The following is a 20,252-nucleotide window of genomic DNA, read 5'->3' on the forward strand; positions in this document are numbered from 1 at the left end:
TTGTGTATATTTTACACACTTCTGAAAAATCAAAGTGTTCATATATGTCCAGTTAATAAGCCTCAAAAGATCTTTTGCTTGAACAGCCATCATGCCATGCCTGTTCCTAAAACAAGATGGAGAAGTCCCGCTCGTTTACGTGTCCAGCTGGCACTGACTGGCCCCTCCAGTATTCTAGTCTGTACCCAGCACTGGGGACTTGGAAACAGCGGCCACTTCAAGACAGCAACACGTTTGCACAGCAGTCTTGCCACTTTGCCGGTTGAGCCTTTTCAGTTTGTTTTAAAACTTGCTTCTGGTTACAGACATACCTAACCTTAGGTTCTTCCTGAAGTAACTTTTTAACAACTTACCTCTAAATGCTGAAAAAGCAAATTTCCAAGAAGTGCGCACACAATTCACTCGAGAGATGTCATAAAGATCCAAGGCCGTGAAGAAACTGAAACTCAGTTGGGGAGTGTTCTCCAATCCCCGGGTACATTTTGAGGTCAGTAGCCATCAGCTGCCGGGCACAAGCCTCACAAGCTTCCAGGTGACCGGCAGTCAGATGCCTGATGCTACGTAAAGTAGGCAAGAAAGCTGTGCCTGCAACACGCACGGGAATTAATTACACGAGGCAACTGCTTCGTGGGTCTCACTCAGTGGGTCTCAGCTGGGAATGATTTTGTTCTCTGTGGCTCATTTGGCAACGTCTGCAGACATTTTGGTTGTCACAACTTGGGGGTGCTAGTGGCATCCGGTGGGTAGAGACCAGGCAGGCTGCTCAGCATTCCACTCTACACAGGACAGTTCCCCCACACCAAAGAGCTGACTGACCCAGAATGTCAATGGTACCCAGTTTGAGAAACTCTGGTCTAGCTCTAAATAGCAGCTGCTAGTCACAAGGAGCTCTCGTTTCCTTGTTATTTGGCCGTTCACACATAGAGCTAATACATGCGACATCTCATTCAATTTTTTTTCAATTGTTAACATCAGCTTCAAATTGCTGTCCAACAAGCAATAAGTCATTATCCCTAAGTCACAATGGGAAAAGTTACCAAAGAACAGGACACCACTTGGAGATACAAGAGGCCTTACAATTTTGCCGTCCTTGGAAATGTATCACTTCCACACTTACTCCATAAAGAGATCCATAGAGACAGGATCTATGTTAGGAGTATGTCTTCAATTAATAGCACTGTATAGCCTCTCTGGCCCTGCTGGCTTCCCATTCAAAGTAATTATGGTTTGGGGAGGAACTCTGATTAGAAATTAATACTGACTAGAAATAAATTAATCAGAAGTTAATTTCTGATTAGAAATTAACATTGTAATAGAAATACATCACAAGAGTAAAAGTATAACTTTGAATAAAAATGTCCCCCAATACTAAAGTCACCAGCAACAGAGCAAAAAGGCTGTGAGTTCCGTAACAACCTCTTCAACCTTGGGCAAGTGACTTAACGTCTTTGGATTAAGATTCTTCACCTAGGAAAGGCAGGGGATGGAGAAGACGATCTCTGAAGGCCAACTTCAACATTATATTAATCATGGATATAAAATCCAACAACTAGGTCTCCTTACACTGAACCAAGGCATAGTGTAAGGAGAAACAGTACTTCAAAGTCCAATGGGAGGATACCAGGGCAGGAGGTTGCAGCTGCCCCATGTTATCCTGCAGTTCTCCCCACTTCCACTAGGGGGCAGAGTCCTTCCAAAGGGGAGGTCACTGGCCCCCTGCAGTCCAGACAGGCTTAATGGGGACGGGGACCCCAACAAATCGAATACAAATTCTATGTCTCATCAAATTTCCTAAAGAACTCACAACACAAGAGCAAAATAAAGGCCTCCCTCCCCCCGCCAAAAAAAGTTAAGAATTAAGAGTCCCGCAGGCAGAGCCTCAGGTTTTCTTACAGATGAAAGCAATTAAACTAGCCCACTGGTCTTTTATCACTGGTTAACCTGCAACTCCTGCAAAAAGTTCTGGTGCCTTCTTACAGGCATGCAAACGAAGGTCTATGGACTAGCAAATGCTAGTCTCACAATTATAGGTCTCATTTAAAAAAAAAAAAAGGAGAAATATGTATTAATGAATGATTAATTCTTTTCCAGTCGACCTCTCACCATGAATGTGGGTATCACCTGTGAGATACCACTTAAAAAAAAGGGGGGATATTACTATTACACAAGAATATACCACTCTGGCCACTATAAATAGTCATCAGGCTATTTATAGTAAGTGGGCATCCGGAAAGTACAATGACTTGAAATAATAAATCCAATTAAGTCTGAGAAAGCAAGTTAACCAACATAGAGGCAAACCTTCACCAATCTAACTTGCTGGAAGGTTCCAAAACTGTCCTGGATTTACAAAACATCCCCTGGCTTTCAATGAAAGTCACATCAGACTCATTAAGCCAACTAAGTTTACTTTGAGCCACTTCAAACCTCAAACTTAAATAGAATTTGTTAAATAAACACAACCAAGAAAGGAAAGGGAACCAAGAAACCACGGTAACTCTCGATCCCAGAGAAAAGGGTTCTCAAGTCAAGGGTTTCAAGTAACCGTGGTGTCCCGCCCTCAATGACCCAAAAAGGAGCATCAGTTTAATCTTTCAAAAATAACCAATGTTCGCTCTAAACGATTTTCTTTAAATTCGAATTCCAAATCTGCCAAGGACAGTCAGCACAAATACGTGATCTTTTGATCTCACCCTCTGAAACGATCTCAAATCCTAAAAGAGCACTTCTTGGTGAGCACCAGAACCTAGACTCCAAAGGTCCGACAGGCCGAGAACACAGTGAACGATTAAACCCTCGCCTCCCCCTTCTCACACTTCATTAAGCGTCTCCTCTGGAAGTGTTTGCACCCCTCTCACAGGAAGCCGGCACGTTTTGCGAAGGAAATTCCAGACCAGACCTTTCTTGGAGAAAGGCAAAGTCCCCGATGAACGTTTTACTGGGCTTCCCGCACCCAGGCAGCCGGGCAGGCACATCTCCCCGCCGGGCCCCTCGTCCGCCAGCTCACCTCGCGCGGGTCGCCGCGGGGACACCCGGTGAGCCAGCCACCCCCGCAAAAGGACGCTCACCTTCGCTGCATCCCGGGGCCAAGCGGGAGCGCGGGACAAAATAAATCCCGCCAGGGATTACTCAGCCGGAGACTCCCCGGGGCTTGATTTCTGGCGACTCCCTGAAAGTTTCACCCTCTCGGGCTAAGTGCGCGCGGTAGCGTGTGTGCGCGCGGCGCGGTGAGCACCTCCCTCCCTCCTGGGAGGCCAGGTCCGGGCAGGAAAGGAGCCCGCGACCGGCTCACGGAAAGCAGCCCGGCCCGGGACGCCGGCGCCCGCCCTCCCGGCCGCGAGCGCACTCACCTCGGGGAAGAAGTTGTCCATTGTTCCCGTGCGCTCCCCAACTCGCCCGAGTCCGGCTCCCAGCTCGCGGAAGTCAGCCCAGCAGAAGGTCCGGGGAAACCATGCGTGTCACAGCGCGACTCCCAGAAACTCGAGCCCGCGGGGCTCCCCCGCTGCCATCTCCTTCTCCCCTTCTCGTCTTTCGCACCTTTTGTTTGCCCAAACCCAAGTCTCTAACTCATCCGTCCCAACTGCAGCCTTTGTCTCCTCTTTCTCCAAGTTCCTCACTCCTGGGCGCCGCGCTCGCGAGCGGAGAACAGCTGGTGGCACATTCTTCCCCCCGGCTGGGGGAGGGAGGAGGGGGGCTGGGGAGTGAGCCCCCTCCCTCTGCGCTCCGGCCGGAGGCGCTCGGGGCGGGCAGGGGGACAACGGCTACAAAGCGAGCCCGGAATGGCTCTCCCAGCTCGAGCGCCGCCCCGGTAAGTATTCGGACGCCCGGGCTCACCGGCTCACGGCCACACGGAGACTTGCGGACAGGAGACCACGGCCCGCCCAGCCCGCTCATCCGGCCCCGCCCACTCGCTCGCCTCGCCCCGCCCCGCCAAGGGATGAGCCCCGCCCACTCAGCCGGCCCACCGGGCCCATCCGCCACGCCCCGCCCCTGCAGGAGCCCAGCCCTCAGCCAACCCCTCCCCGCGCTTCCGCTAGGTTCGGCCTCGCCCGGCCGGCGCGCCCCGCCCCCATCTTCGCCTAGGCCCCGCCCACTCTGCGCCTCGGGCCGCCGCAGGCTCCGGGGCGGGCGGGGAAGGCGGGGCCCGAGCGGCTCCCAGCTCCCTCCCCGCCTCCCCACCTAGGTGCGGGCGGGGGAGTTGACTCTTCCCTCTGGTGAGAAAGACCAAATAGTCTCCAAGGAGGAGGGGTTGGGGGATTTGTGTGTGTGTGTGCCTTTGATCTTTAGCACGCCCTGGAACCGGCTCAACGCGGATCTCATTAATGCAGCTCGGCAGATGAGCGACCCCGGGGACGGAAGCGCGGTCCGTGGAGCTGCCCCGGCTGTTGGGCCAGATCAAAGCGGAGAAGGGAGGCTAATCAGAATTTCTGGAAGCTGCCTACCCGTGTGGAGTTTCTCTCCTGCACCCAGGATAAAAGACGTTTTCGTCGCAGTGGGAAAATGTAGTTTTGTAAACTGGAAGAGGACGTGGCCAATTGCACCTTAAAAAATGTAACACTTTTCCTGGACCTAAAGGAAGCAGCAGATAGTCAAATGGAAGCGAGATGGATGAAGGATCAAACCCCCCTGGTACTGAGTCCTGGTTTCTCTGGGGCAGGTCCTCAAACTTTCGCGTGCACAGGAATCACCTGGGAATCTTGTTAAAATGCAGATTGGAATTGAGTGGGATGAGCGCTGATAATCTGCATTTCCAGCAAGTTTCAGGTGCCTTCAAGGGATGGCACCTGGCCTTGTGCTGTTCTGCAAACTGTTTGGAACCTGTCTGTAACAAGTAGAGAAACTGAGAGCAAAGGTTTAGAAACTTTTGTAGCAATTTAAAAAATGCCACGACATACAAGCACATGATCCGTGGACTCTTTGAACCGAGTATAAACCAGTTTGGGTGTTGTCAGACTCGTGGTGACTCATACCTGGCACAGCAGGGTTTTCCTATTGGTACCTGGCAGATTGGAAACAAAAACAACTGGTTCTTCACCACAAATGGTTTGAGAAGTTCTCTCTAGGGGATTTGCCAACTGCTACCCATCCTTTAAGACTCAAGTTGGAAAGTCACATCTTCCGTGGGAAGCCTGCCCAGAGATGTTCAGCTACTCATGCCACTTCCAGCTCCGCCTAACCACCAGCCGTGGCTTATTCCTACAACTACGGAGGAAACTATATCTTGTTGGGGTAAAACTATATTCTGCAAGGGTCTGTTTGTTGGTGTCCTACCCATCTTCAGTTGGGAGAATAGAAGCTCTTTGAGAGAGGGAACTGTGCTTTCAAATTGTTATCCCCAGCCTGTTTCAGAGGCTGAATGAATGAATGAATGAATGAATCATCCCCCTAATCCTTGCGTGAAAATTCAAGCATGTTTGTAACCTATCTCAGAGCAGTTCTTCAGCATTAATATCGTTGTACCCACTCCACTCCCCTTTGGAAAGAGTCAAGGTTAAATTAATTCATGATATTGTGCTCCGTGATTGCCCTGTTTCACAGGTTTACACATGTAAGCCATTAAAGATTGTGTCCCAGGTTGCGTGAAAAGTTAAGATGGAGCCAGGATAAATACCAACCCTCCCAGGCACCATAGTGCTTAGTTGAATGAGTCCTGCTGCCATCTGTGTTCAGATACTGGCGCAGAGCAATTACAGTCATGATGGTGTTAATCTGTATAGAACATCTTTCAAGAGAAAGTACAGGCAGCTGGTTCAAATGAGGATGTGGGTGTGGCTTGGTTTCCAGCATTAGCCCAGCCACTGGCAGCCTTGGCCATGGTCATTTCAAAGTCACTTTCCAATACTGGCTCATCAGTTGTAACAAATGTACCACGCTAATACAACATGTTAATAATAAAGGGAACTGGGATATAGGGACACTTTACCCTCAATTTTTCTGTAAAGTTAGAACTGCTCAAAAAAAAGACTATTTTTGAAAGTTACTTCCCTATTGATTAAGAAGATATGGTTAATAATTACATACCCCCAACTTGCCTCAAAAGAATTGTGAGGCAGATCCAATACATAAGGGTTGAATTTTACTGAATTATATTTCTTTTAAAAGTTTACACCACTTTATCAAAATCCCCTAGGACAATTGTCAAAAAGAAAAAGCAAAAGAACACATGACTGAATCTCAGGGGTGGGCTGGGTGCCTAAGAATCTGCATTTTAGTAATCACCCAAGTAGACAATTCAATGTTTGAGGATCATCGCTTTATGTTTTCAGAAGTCATCAGATTTTCCATATAAATACACAGTCTCAAAAAGGTGTAAAGATAAACAGTAGCAGTAAGATTCTATTTGTTGAACAAACAGCAAAGCGCATGTTATTTTAAGCATTCTAAACAGGATATCAAACTTTCAAGTATTTGGGGTGGAATCAGTTGTTTAAAAGGAGTATGTTAAATTTACAAGGGCTTTGACAAAATTGGACAGAGAAGGGGAAGCACTGAAAAGTTAAGTGCTTCCTTTTAAGGAGCTGTGTTACCCAATTGTCAAAGCTGTTTGGACTAAAACATTAAACTATGCCCTTTGAGAAGTGACAGAGGCTCACAAATGTTAATGCCAGAATGGACACATTTCTCTGAAGCCAAGTTCCTTCTTTTTTAAATTTTTTTAAATTAATTAATTTATTTTTGGCTGTGTTGGGTCTCCGTTGCTGCGCTTGGGAGCTACTCTTCGTCGCGGTGTGCGGGCTTCTCATTGCGGTGGCTTCTCTTGTTGTGGAGCACAGGCTCTAGGTGTACAGGCTTCAGTAGTTGTGGCACACGGACTCAGTAGCTGTGGTGCACGGGCTTGGTTGCTCAGCGGCATGTGGGATCCTCCCAGACCAGGGCTCGAACCCGTGTCCCCTGCATTGGCAGGCAGATTCTTAACCACTGTGCCACCAGGGAAGCCTCCAAGTTCCTTCTTAATTATCCTACTTATTTCTCAAACATGCTCACGGAGTGTTACATTTGCAAAATAAAACAACAAAAAAAGCTCAAGTTGGGCTTCCCTGGTGGCGCAGTGGTTGAGAGTCTGCCTGCCAATGCAGGGGACACGGGTTCGAGCCCTGGTCTGGGAAGATCCCACATGCCGCGGAGCAACTGGGCCCGTGAGCCACAGTTACTGAGACTGCGCGTCTGGAGCCTGTGCTCCGCAACAGGAGAGGCCGCGATAGTGAGAGGCCCGCGCACCGTGATGAGGAGTGGCCCCCGCTTGCCGCAAATAGAGGAAGCCCTCGCACGGAAACGAAGATCCAACACAGCCATAAATAAATAAATAAATAAATAAATAAAATTTAAAAAAAAAAAAAAAAAGCTCAAGTTACATTCTCTTAATTAGCTGCAAAAATTAACCCATAAGTGACAGAAATTTATTTGTATATAGATGAGACCATTTCCCCACTTTAAGGGAGATTTCCGTACAGGTATGTATGTGAATAAGTACTATGATCCTCTTCTGTTTTTGTTTCCACCACATGTTTGTTTGTTTTCAGTTGACATAGCTTGTCTTAATTTCCTTTGTGATTTCGAATTGAGTTCCTTTGTTGTTGTTGTGTTGCTGCTGGCAGTTCCTAATCGGGATGTGTCTTAGTGTATAGAGTCTTCTTTATTACCTTTGTTTTTATAAAACACTCGCTCTAATTGCTCCAGTCAGACTAATGGTTTAATTACCAGTTACGGGAAGAGAAAGTTCTGGAGTTTCTTTCACACAGATTAGAAGTTAATAACTGACACAACCTTAAAATCCTGTTCTCCATGCTTAACTAAACAGCAGTTCCTTTCGGTTCACTTATAGTCTTGGATCTTTAAAAATTCATGTGTTTTTGCCTTTTGAACAAGCAAATATTAAGGGAATCTTCGTGTTCTTTAAATTTTTAAACAAGTATTCCTTTTATTTCTCATAACTTACAATTCAGAAACCCTTGAGGAAGTTTTGTTTTGTTTTGTTTTTTCATGTGAAACTTAAAACAGTTGTGAAAGAATAAAATTCGGGGGGAAAAATACCTGAGATGTTTCACATTGTAATAGAATTAAACAAGTACAAAAAAGTAAACTCAGAAATGAAGCAGGGATAAGACACTCAAAAACTGATTTGCTAGCAGTCATTTTTCTAAACAAAATGGGCTACAGCTAAGATGTAATTTACCTAATCAGAGAGCCCTCAATGGACAATCAATGCCAACTAAATCCCCATCACTTCACACTACAGGAAGAATGCTTTCTAAATTGATATCCTGCACAAACACAGAGTTGTTTTCATAAATGAATCCATTTCCCTTTAAAGTGCTGAGTCCTGGTCCTGTTGGGTGTGATAAATAAATGGTATAAAGATCCATGAAACCCTCCCTGATGATAGATTCTGCCCACTTGGAGTACGTTTGACGCCTCCCTTTCTCTTTGATTTCTTTTTGTCTTCACACTCTCTCTCTTAGAACAGAGTAGCTCCCAGGATGACTTTCTCAAGTTTACCATCTCTCCATCTCTGCTGTTAATCACATGTTTACCACTTCCAGACCTTGTGCCCTCACATATTCCCCTCTTCCTGCATCTTCAATCTTTCCTGCTCACATTATCTGAGCCAATAAATGTGGTTGTGTCTATTTCACTTGAGAATGGCTGTTTCTTAACCCAATTGCTCCCTGAACTACTGGGCCATCTCCCTTCAGACCCCTAGCTTTTCACTGTCTACACTTCACCCAAGCAATTTACCCATCAGCCTCTTATGAGTGGAGATCATAACCCCATTCTCTTGAAGATCACCATGACCTCGGAATAATCAAATTCCACAGCCTGTTCTCAAATTCCATCCTCCTTGACATCACCCCTCTTTTGAAATTCTCATTTCTCAGCTTTGGGGCCAGCTTCACAGGGGTTCAGCTATAGGGTTAGTTGCACAGGACCCTAAGCTCAGAAGGCCCTGGGCTAATGATTTTTGAACCAGGGGCCCTGCTCTTCCATTTTGCATTGAGCCGCATTCTACCTAGCTTTATGTAGCCAGTTCTACCTAGCTTTAAAGCACTGCATTTGTTTGGTTCTCCCATCTCTTTGACCTCTTTCTCTGTCATTTTTACAGGCTCCCCTCCTCCCTCCCTCCTCCAAAATATGGTCAATCCTAAGCCTGCATTCTCTTCTCCACTCTCACATTCTTGCCATTAATTCTCAGTACTTTAGCTGCCATCTCATCATAAATGATTCCCAAACCCATAACTCAAGCTCAAAGAAGTCCCAGCCCCACATTTCCAACCATCTGTTCGATTTCTTCTAGTGAGGTCCTTCTCATCTCTCATGCTCCCAAACTAACCCTTCTTCACCCTCCATTCACTTTTACCAACTTCCCTATATATATGAATGGAATAACCCTAATTCAGTCATCTTGATGGAGTGGATATCCATCATTCAGGACTGCCCCATATCTTCTGATGGTCCTATCCACATGCTGAGAGTGTCCTCACATCGGGAATCCCTCCAACCCAGTGGATAATCTTCAAGCGTCCTTTGCGCCAAACATGTGACTTCAGTACTACCAACTGGATGCACCCACTAAAGGTTTAACCTGGGGAACAAACTACATGAGGACACGGGAGATTCAGAGAGTCAGTGTTGGTGGCAGAGCTGGGGGCAGAAGGTATGTTTTAGTGGTCAGCTGTGGGGACATCACTCCTAGGCTGCCCTAGCGGGGTTCTTAAGTTGGTAGGTGAAGCAGTCTGTGACCAGCCAGGCCTCCTCTGTGCTGTGGTTCTAAGAATTATTTCTGGAAGCTTAGCCTAAAGCTCATTCCTTCAGCCCTTCCAATGATACGGCAAGCTGTGTAATACTGTTTAATAATCTCCTCTTGCTTAAATTCTCTGAAGTGGATTTTGTTTTCTACCACTTGCCAATACCTTAGGAGGAGTGACACCCTTAGGCTGAGGAAAGTGGGGTCCTATCCTTGGGGGTGCTTTTCTCAAAATGGTCTAAGTCCCATTTGGTGCCTGGGATTGGCTGGGGCCAGCAGTGCCATCCAGAGAGGCCACTCTGGACCCAGATCAGGTCCTATGTGGTCTTCAGTCTCTGCCTTTCCCCTTTGGGGTACTCACCAGCCCTCTACCGTGCACATGGTGTCATCCAGAAGTCCAGAGCTGGCATTTATGGGGGTGCTCATGGAGCTAATGGCTGGACCTCAGTCCCAGGAAGACAGCCGCCTAGATTTTCCTGCTGGCCAATGCAATGTTTTCCACAGGATTGTGAGCAATTGGGCCACGAGAATAATGCCGACAAGCTGATTTGAGTGACTTTCATTCACCTTGGACACAGGAGGACTGCAGTACTCTTCGCCAACAGTTCCCCAGTGACCTTGGGCTTAGCCTGGGTGCGAACTCCTGTGTCAGGTCTCACCTACATGTTCCAACCGGCAGTGGTACTGCCCGAGCCTACAGCATTGTTGGGCAGTGGGGAGGTGGCGGGCGTCTTTGCCCTGTGTGCGTTCCACCCCTGGCACGCAGGAGGGCCGTCGCAGTCCTTCCGCTGGCTCTGCTTCTCACGTCAGGCAGTCTTCCTGGGTTAACTGCTCCCATCTCCTCCTGGATTTTCTAGACAGCTGCCCTGCAGAGTCAATCGGCCCTTGCTACCAATGTCCTTACTTGCCTCAAATCCGTGTGGTGTCGCTGTACTCCTGTAGGCGGACCTTAATCTGAGCCAGATAAGAGATGGACATTTCTTGCATGGAAGGGACCACTATCCCCACTGCACTCATGGCCCCCTCCCCTGGCCTCCCCGTCGGTGCTGGTGTGTGGAAAGCAAAGTGCAGTCAACATTGAAATCGACTGTGTGCTCAGGATGCCTTGATCGCAGCCTGAAGGGTTCAAGAGAAGATTTAATTGGAAGATGTGTTGTTCAGTGGTCCTGCTATAAAATCCTCAGTGGTTATTGTAGCGTGACGCCAAGATGAATTATCATTCACATTTTCTTGCCTACTCGGAGTTGGACTTGCATTTGTGGCCACCGTCAACAAAGCACCGTGACAACCTTTGAGAGTGTCACTGGCAGCCAGTTTCACAGGCACAGGATGTATGATGTAATGTCATAAACGGTGAGGCAACAGCACTAAATAAATGACATGAAGAAACTGCAGAGGTCAGAATTTCTATATTGTTTTAGAACAACCAGGTTCTGAACAGCCGTGACACTGTGAAGAAGTTTCCCTATCCTTTTCTCATTATGAGAAATAAGAAATGAGCCACGGATGGCACATTTGACAACAAGAACACGAGGAGATGTTTCCTGGATGTGAATTGGAAGAGCTGGTGCCTGGACCCTAGAAGAATCTTTATGTACACTCAGAGGAATAAACAAATACCGAAAGATTCATTATTGTCAATTTTCATGGAGGAATCACTGTACATTACATGGGCTCATGCATTTTGTAATATATTTTAAAATCAAATTATTTATATACACAAGGGTCCCCACAGTACAAAATAATAGCCTAAGGCTGGCCCACAAGTGAGAAATTTGAGGGTATAATTCATGGGATGCATCCCAGGGCCAGCTCTCTATAAATTCTCTTTAGCAACCTGGCATGGCTTTGATTTCCCCACCTGAAATCGCCTGAAATCACCACTGTTGCTTTTGCTTCTTAAATGAGTGAAGAATATTTTTGGAATTATTTTTCTTAGTTTCCATTAAATGCAAGTGTGCAGCTGCTGAGAGTATTAGGAAAAAAGCAGATAAGTGCAGAACATTGTTTATATAAAAAAGTCCAGGATAGAGTTGTTTGGAATAGTTACAAAGCTGGACACAACTTAAATGCCCCTTGGCAGGAGATCGGTTGAGTAAATTATGGTAAATTTGGTAAATGCCCAGCAACATATCTTGTTGGCATGAGTTATCTGCTTCTGCATGACAAGCCCCCTAAAACTAAATGGCTTCAGACAACAATGACTTATTATTATTTCTCACAATTCTCTGGCCTGACTGGGCTCTCAGAGGCAGCTGCAGGCAAATGGGTACCAGCTGTGGCCGGTGATGGGACATGGCCTTCCTCCTGGGGCAGGAGCCTCGCTGGGACAGCTGGGACAGCTGGCAACTCTCTTCCGTGTCTTTCTTCACTCTGTGGAGGACTCAGGATTCCATTCAGGCAAGAGCAGAGCTGTGAGACCTTCTGAGGACTTGCAAAGAAGTCACATGACATTGCTTCTGCCACGTTTTTTGGGTCAAAGCCTGACCTAAGGCCATCCCAGATTCCAGGCTCTCTTGGTGGAAGGAGCTGCAAAGCATCTGTGGCCATTTTTTTTTTTTTTTTTGGAGAGAGAAGTGGGGAGTTGGGGAGAGTGTTAAAATATACGTAACACCACATTCACCATTTTAAAGTATACAGTGGCTTTTAGTATACATTCACAACGTTTACAGCTATCCATCTAGTTCCAAAATATTTTCATAACCTCAAAAAGAAACCTCATCACCCTTAAGCAGTCACTCAGATTCGCACCCATCCCCAGCTTCTGGCAATCACTAATTTGCTGTCTGTCTCCAGGGATTTGCCTGTCCTGGAAATTTCATATGAATGGAAGCACGCGTACCTTTTGCGACTGGCCTAGCATCATGTCGTCAAGGTTCATCTATGTTGTAGCCTGTATCAGTACTTCATGCCTTTTAATGGCTGAGTAATATTCCATTGTATGGATAGACCACATTTTGTGTATCCATTTGTCACTTGATGGACATTTGGGTTTTTTCGTGTTATGGCTATTGTGAATAACGGTGCTATGAATACTTGTATACCTGTTTTCAGTTCTTTTGGGTATATCTCTAGGGGTGGAATTGCTGGGCCGTATGGTAATTCTGGGTTTCCCTTTTTTTTTTTTTTTAATACCAGTACTCTTTTTTTTTTTTTTTAGAGTATTAGTCATTTTTTTAATGTATTTATTTATTTATTTATCTATTTATTTGTGGCTGTGTTGGGTCTTCGTTTCTGCGCGAGGGCTTTCTCTAGTTGTGGCAAGCGGGGGCCACTCTTCATCGCAGTGCACGGGCCTCTCACTATCGCGGCCTCTCTTGTTGCAGAGCACAGGCTCCAGATGCACAGGCTCAGTAGTTGTGGCTCACGGGCCTAGTTGCTCCGCGGCATGTGGGATCTTCCCAGACCAGGGCTCGAACCCATGTGCCCTGAATTGGCAGGCAGATTCTCAACCACTGCGCCACCAGGGAAGCCCCCTGGGTTTCCCTTTTTTAGGAACCACCAAAGCGTACTCCTCTGTGGCCATTTTTAATCCACCATAATATCCATATTTATTGATGTGGTGATAGGAATAAGTAACAGTTACAAACTAACATGTTTCATCTGTAGGCTACAGAAATTCAAGAAAAACAAACGGTGGCTATAAGCAGACATGTTTGTTTTTCTCTCATAAACAAAGCCCAGAGGGTTGGGATGGTCCATACAGTCTCCAAGGATACCGACTCCTTCCAGCTCTCTCTCTGAAGTGGGCCATGGTGCCTCACAGCCTCGCAGCTCAAGAAGGCAGCCTCAGCTTCCTAGGCTGCGAGAGGCCGTGGGGGGCAGTGGCTGAGGAGGGGGCAAAGGGCAGGCCCGCGATCTCTTACGCAGATTCCCGGGAGTCGTCACACAGCACACCTGCTCACTGTTGGCCAGAACTTCGTCACCAGCTGTGAGGAATACTGAGAAACGTGGTGTTTATTCTGGGCTTTTATTTACCCAGCTAAAAACTGTTACTTGGAAGAAGGAACGAATAGATACTAGGGAACAGAAAGAAAAAACAAAAAGGTTTAATAGATGTTATCTCTAGATTATAAGGGCAGGGCAATCAAAAATTATTATTGACCCTTTTCTATATTTTCTGAATTTTTTGATACCTGTATAATCCTAAGGTTATTTATTCTTATTTTGAAAAATAATAAAATGTATATTTCTTTTATCAGAGCAGAACTTCATTTATTCTTCCTTTTTTTAAATTTTATGGAAGTATAGTTGATTTACAATGTTGTGTTAGTTTTCAGATGTACAGCAAAGTGATTCAGTTATATATATATATATATTCATTCTTTTTCAGGTTCTTTTCTCATGTAGCTTATCACAGAATATTTAGTAGAGTTCCCTGTGCTATACTTCCTTTCTTTCAATTATTTTTTCTTTTTTTACATTCTCTTCCATTATAGGTTATTACAAGATAGTTCCCTGTGCTACAGTATAGTTCCCTGTGCTATACAGTAGGTCCTTGTTGGTTATCTATTTTATAGATAGTAGTATGTATATGTTAATCCCAAACTCCTAATTTATCCCTCCCTGCACCCTTCCCCATTGGTAACCATAATTCTGTTTTCTATGTCTGTTCAATTATTTTTTTCAAATGTTCATTTTGTATCTGTGATGTCAGGTATTAGAAGATATAAAGATGAGTAAGACAGGGTCTCTAAGGAAATCAATAGACCAGTTGCAGAGAGATACTAAAAGAGAATTTTGAAATGACTGGAAATTTCTATAGTAGAAGCATACACAAAGTTTTAAGGGGACCTTTAAAATAAAAAGTGAAACTGGGGTGAGTGTTATGGGTGGAATCATGTCCCCTCCCCAGATTCATATGTTGATGTCCTAACTCCCAGTGCCTCAGCATTTGACTGTATTTGGAGAGGGCCTTTAAAGGTGATTAATAAAAAATGAGGCCATTAGGATGGGCTCTAATTCAGCATGACTGGTGTCTTCAGAGAAGAGGAAATTTGGACACAAAAAGAGCCGCCAGGGATGCTTGCACAGAAGAAAGACCACATGAGGCCACAGCAAGAAGGCAGCCATCTACAAGTCTAGGAGAGAGGCCTCAGAAGAAACCAACCCTGCCAACACCCTGATCTGGACTCCTAGCCTCCAGAACTGCAAGAAAATCAATTCAGTCGTTTAAGTCACCCTGTCTGCGATATTTTGTTATGACAGTCCTAGCAAACTAATACAGGGAATCAGGAGAAAATTCCCAGAGAGCTTCAGTGGAAGCAGGGCTCAGTGGATAAGTAGGCTTCTACCAGGTAAGGAAGAGAGGAAAGCACATTCTAGGCAAGGGGAAAAGCCCAGAGGTATGAAAAGCATGTTCAGCAAAGGGTACCAAGGATGGTTAGGGCCGAGAGTGCGTGTGTAGAGCTATAGGAGACAAAGTTAGTTTACAACTATTTAGTAGTTGTTAAGCTAAGTTAGTTTACAACTAGTAGTTTTCTAGTCCATGTTTGACGAGTCCTATCTATGGAAAGGGTAGCCCTGATTTACACCACAGCATTTGCCAATGTCTGTGGTTTAAATGCTCACACCGTGTCTGATTTCAGCGGTTCACTGAACGTGGAGCTGGGAAGAGCCCCACAGAAGCACCTCATTATTCAGTATTTCCACCATATAAGATACAAGAGACATCACTAACTTCAAGTGCATCGATAAGAGTAAAAATATACTAGAATAATTTGGAAGCAGTAAGTGTTGAGTATTTACTCTTTGGGGTTTTAATATAATTTATTTAATTGTAAGTTCATATAACTTAATTTTGACGAATGGCTGTGTTTAACAACTGGCTCACAACATTTCTGAAAATTTAACAATTTGTTCTCATGAGTCAGGGTAAGCACACCCTTGTTTATATCTACTATTTCATAAATTATTGCACTTCCTTTGGGGGGGTGTTAAGACTCAAAAACTAAAGTAATGCAAAGCAGCTTTTATTATCTCCATCGGGTTAAGGAGATGACACACACATGTTCAAAAATCTTGGCATAATTGCTAAGAAGGTAAAGGTTTGTGGGAGACAGGAGGAGGAATCTCCATGGCTGTAGCAGTAGTTAACCATCACAGAGGACAGGGTATTCACTGGAATCTTCCAGAAGAAGGGTAAGGGAATTTTGGGAATGCAAGAGGAAGATAAAGAAGGATGGAGATTGTGCGATGGAAGGAAGGATGGATGGAGTTTTCAAATCAGATGCCCTCCATGGGCACAGCTCCTTAGTAAACTAGGAGAGCAGGAGATTTGCTCCTTTGCTCTGATAAATGTACTGGGTTAACTCATTGTTATCTTGAAAGCCAGAGTATTGCAGCCTTCAGAGAGCAAGAGACAAAGGGATTCTGTCAACTGTAAGTCATAGGGTAAGAGGGTTTAGGAGAGAAAAGGCGGTGTATCCATGGTGACGCAGGATCAGGTCCAAGTCAGGTCCAAGTGGGAAGGCCTCAAGAGAAGAAGATGCAGAAGAACTAGGCTGGGGACCCCACACTCGCTGAGGTCACAGCTGCAAACAGGTGGGGACTCCTCCATCTTCTCTCTCGAGGCCACCATTCTACCTGCGCTTTACTTTCTGCTCCCACCAGACAGCGTCACCTCCCCCTCAGGCTCTCTGGTCCCATCTTTCCTTACCCTCCTCGTCCTTCTCACTCCACCATCATCTTCCCTACGAGGCCTTTCTGACCAGCTCACAACATGCTCTAGTAGCCCCATCTCTAAATCTCTCAATGAAAGCACATCGTCCCCCAGCTACCACCCCATGGTCTTCACAGCAAAACATACCCAAGGCACTCTCTCTCCTGGGGCCCCCCACTGCCTTCTTGCTCCTTCTTCCTCAACTGTCCCTCCTCTCCACTGTCAGTGTCACCAGTGATTTCTCTGCTCCACAGAAGCTAGAGTGCTATCTTAGAATGTAAATCAACACTACGTGGCACTTAAACTCTATAAGGGACTCCTTTACACTTAGCATCAAATACCAGTGCCTTTCAGGCTGATAAAACCCTGCAGGACTGACCCTGCAACCACACTGGCCTTCTGGAGCTTGATCCGGCCTCGGGGCCTTTGCATGTGTGTTTCCTGTACCTTCAATATCTCTCCACCTTCCATCACCCCATTCACTCTGCATGGCTGCCTTATCTCCTTGCTCAGGGCTCAGCTCAGGTGTCCTCTGACCAGCCCACCTAGTTCTGCACTGACACACCTGTCACACTGTGTCACGTTGCTCCACCTACTTTCTTCATAGTGTTTATCACTCTTTGAAATTATCTTACATTCTCTTTGTTTTCCTCAGGGGTCAGCAAATTATGGTCCATGGGCCGAACGTGGCACAAAACCTGTTCTTGAAATGCAGTTTTATTAGAACCAGCCACCTCCATTTACTGACAGATTGTCCGTGGCTGCTTCTGCACTAACAGTTGAGTGGTTGTAAGAGAACTTATGGCCCACAGAGCCTAAAATACCTAGATTTGTCCCTTTCAAGAACTGTGCCTAGCACATAGTAAGTGCTATAAAAGATGTAGAAAACAAACTTATGGCTACCAGGGGATAAGGGGGGAAGGGATAAATTGGGAGATTGGGATTGACATATGCACACTACTATATAAAACATTGATAACTAATAAGAACCTACTGTATAGCACAGGGAACTCTACTCCATACTCTGTAATAGCCTATATGGGAAAAGGATCTAAAAAAAGATTGGATATGTGTATATGCATAACTGAGTCACTTTGCTGTGCACCTGAAACTCACACATTGTAAATCAACTACAATCCAATGAAAATTTTAAAAAAAGAAAAGAAAAAAAAAGATATGCTGATCCCTGGTTTCCTTGTTTACTGTGATTACGTCTTTGTTGTCTGCCTTCCTCTATTAGAATGCCAGCTCCCTGAGAGCAGGGGTGTGTCTTTATTTTATCTCCTGCTGTATCTCAAGCACCCGAGGAATGTCTGTCACTGTTGCAGAAATGAAGAGGTGATAACAAAGGAGTGATAGCGGTGTCAGCACAAGCACTTCTACGTTAACATTGGCCCAGCCTAATCATAACACCACTACTACTAGCATTCTTATTATCACTAAGGGCTAAGGTATATTAACAAGAGCTAGTCTGTGCCGAGCACTGCTCTAAATGCTTTGCTTGCATTATCGAATCAGCCAGGGGGGTTTCATTCTACCCATTTTATACAGGAACAAATTGAGACTCAGAATTCAAGCAATTGCCCACCTTCCCACTGTTGAGCAGTGGCACACAGCTGGGTGAGGTCTCTCAAGCTTACGTTCTTTCTTCTGTCCTATCCTGGAAAGACCATGAACTTCAGAATAAGACAGAACTGAGTTCAAAATCAGACTTTACCTCTCTACAGTTTTGTTTTATTTTTCTTTTTCTTAATGTTTAGATTTTTGGGGCTGCATCACGTGGCCTGCGGGATCCTAGTTCCCCCACCAGGCATGGAACCCATGCCCCCTGCAGTGGAAACACAGAGTCCTAACCACTAGACCACCAGGTAGAGAAGTCCCTACCTCTCTACAACTTTGAACTTGGCAATTTGCTTAGTGTGAGGCTGGGAAATTACCCCCTAATTCCCAGGATTGAATAAGATGCAAAAAGTAATGCCTGACACATAGTGGGTGCTCAAAAATGTTAATTTCCATCCCTCTTTTTTTTTAAGACAACAGATGGGACAAGTTTCCTTCGCTCCACACTTGACCTTACAACTGGCAGTGGACCAGAGCGTGTTGAGCCGCTGCCCCGCCTGTCCAGGCAGTGGCAGCTGTGTTTTCCCAGCGGGGACAGCCCTGACCTGGCCTGGAGCACCTGTGAGCGCCCTTGTGCCCGACACCTTTCTCCTTTCTGCCCCTGGCCACTTACCTGATTGGAGAGGATCCCACCGCCTCTTCAGCTGCTTTGCCTCTGGGACACAGAGTTCTGTTTAGACGCCTTCTGCCTCTACTTTCTCATGCCCATCACTGCCCCAGAACAAACAAATTGCAACTGAACGCAATATTCAGAAGAAATAAAATGCCAGTGGTCTGGGCACTGGCATCTGAGTAAGTGCAGAGAATGATGCAAACGGAGAAAGTCATGAAGAGTTTTGCAGGAATCTCAATATGTTAAAAATATATTAGTTTGGTGTTGCCGGAAAAAAACATGGCGGGGGGGTGGTGAGAACAGTGACAGGGAGATCTATTATGGCTTGTGAATTAGTCATGGAGCTCTTTGAATTAAGCAAGAAACCCAGCCCTGGCAAACTTAAGGGGGAAAGGAATTTATTTGCAGGGTATTGGGTAGCTTGTAGAATCAAAGGATAGGATCAGAGGGCAGAGGCTTCCTCTTTCAGCACCGTGTTGAAGAGATAGCACCTCTCACCGTGAACACGTTATTATGTTGGGTACAACACCATGGGCAGCCTTTAAAATTCATGTCTATCCAAACTGGGAGACATTCTACAAAAATACTTGACGAGTACTCCTCAAACTGTCATCAAACACAAGGAAAGACAGAAGCTGTCACAGACCCAGGAGGCTGAGACATGAGGACTAAATGTAACGTGGGATCCTGGAACAGAAAAGGGACATTCGTGGAAAAACTAGTGAAATGCAAATAGAGTCTAAAGTTTAGTTAATAGTAATGTACCAATGCTGGTTTCTTCATTTCTGACAAATGTACAAGGTAACATAGGATGTTAACACAAAGGGAACAATCTGTACTATCTTTGCAGCTTTTCCATAAATCTAAAATTATTCCCCCCCAACCCCAAAGGGTGTTTTTAAAAGAAAATTTAAAAGGTACAGGGAATCCACAAAGGTCCAAAGAAAGGCAAGGTAAAAACCACAATGGCAAGTGAGTCCCCATGCCAAAGAGGGGTGGGAGACAAGGCTTCCTTGAGTTACAGCTGAGACTCTTGGATAAAACATGACTCCTCAAAGGCTACACCCTCAGAAATACACAGCCTTGAAACTTCCCAACTCTCATCAAAGGTACTGACAAGAAAATTTGCCAATTAAGGCCTTGACGTGGGGTGAAAAATAGAAAACTTTCGTGGGAACCCATAAACACAAACAGGTCTTATGCTGATTTAGACTTTCAACTTGCACCCCTGTTATGGGCAGAATTATGTAGCACTGACACCCATCCTCACCGCCAATTCGTATGTTGAAGTCCTAACCGCCAGTATCTTGAAATATGACTGTATTTGGAGACAGGGCTTTACAAAGGTGATTAGGGTAAAATGAGGCCTTAGGGTGAGCCCTAATTCAATGTGACTTGTGTTTTTATAAGAAGAGGAAATTTAGACATACAGAGAGACACCAGTAACATGTGGGCACACAGAAGAAAGACCATGTGAGGACACAGCAAGAAGACACCCATCTGCAAGTCAAGGAGAGAGGCCTCAGAAGAAACCAACCCTGCTGACGACCTGATCATGGACTTTTAGCTTCCAGAATTACGAGAAAATCCATTTTTTGTTGTTTAAGCCATCCAGT

The 20,252-nt window shown here is 45.5% G+C and overlaps 1 protein-coding gene across 2 annotated transcripts in view; it reads right to left on the minus strand.

The window, feature by feature from the left end:
• MYO10 (myosin X) overlaps window positions 1-3,882 on the minus strand; it is a 214,241-nt gene extending 210,359 nt beyond the window's left edge. For both annotated transcript variants that reach the window (XM_057539942.1, XM_057539941.1), the window contains exon 1: window positions 3,351-3,882. In XM_057539942.1, the coding sequence (XP_057395925.1) occupies window positions 3,351-3,371 (21 nt within the window). In that variant the 5' untranslated portion in view covers window positions 3,372-3,882. The remainder of the gene's footprint in view (window positions 1-3,350) is intronic.
• Between the last annotated feature and the right edge of the window lie 16,370 nt (window positions 3,883-20,252).

This window comes from Balaenoptera acutorostrata, chromosome 2, assembly GCF_949987535.1.
Source record: "Balaenoptera acutorostrata chromosome 2, mBalAcu1.1, whole genome shotgun sequence".
Classification (NCBI taxonomy): domain Eukaryota; kingdom Metazoa; phylum Chordata; class Mammalia; order Artiodactyla; family Balaenopteridae; genus Balaenoptera; species Balaenoptera acutorostrata.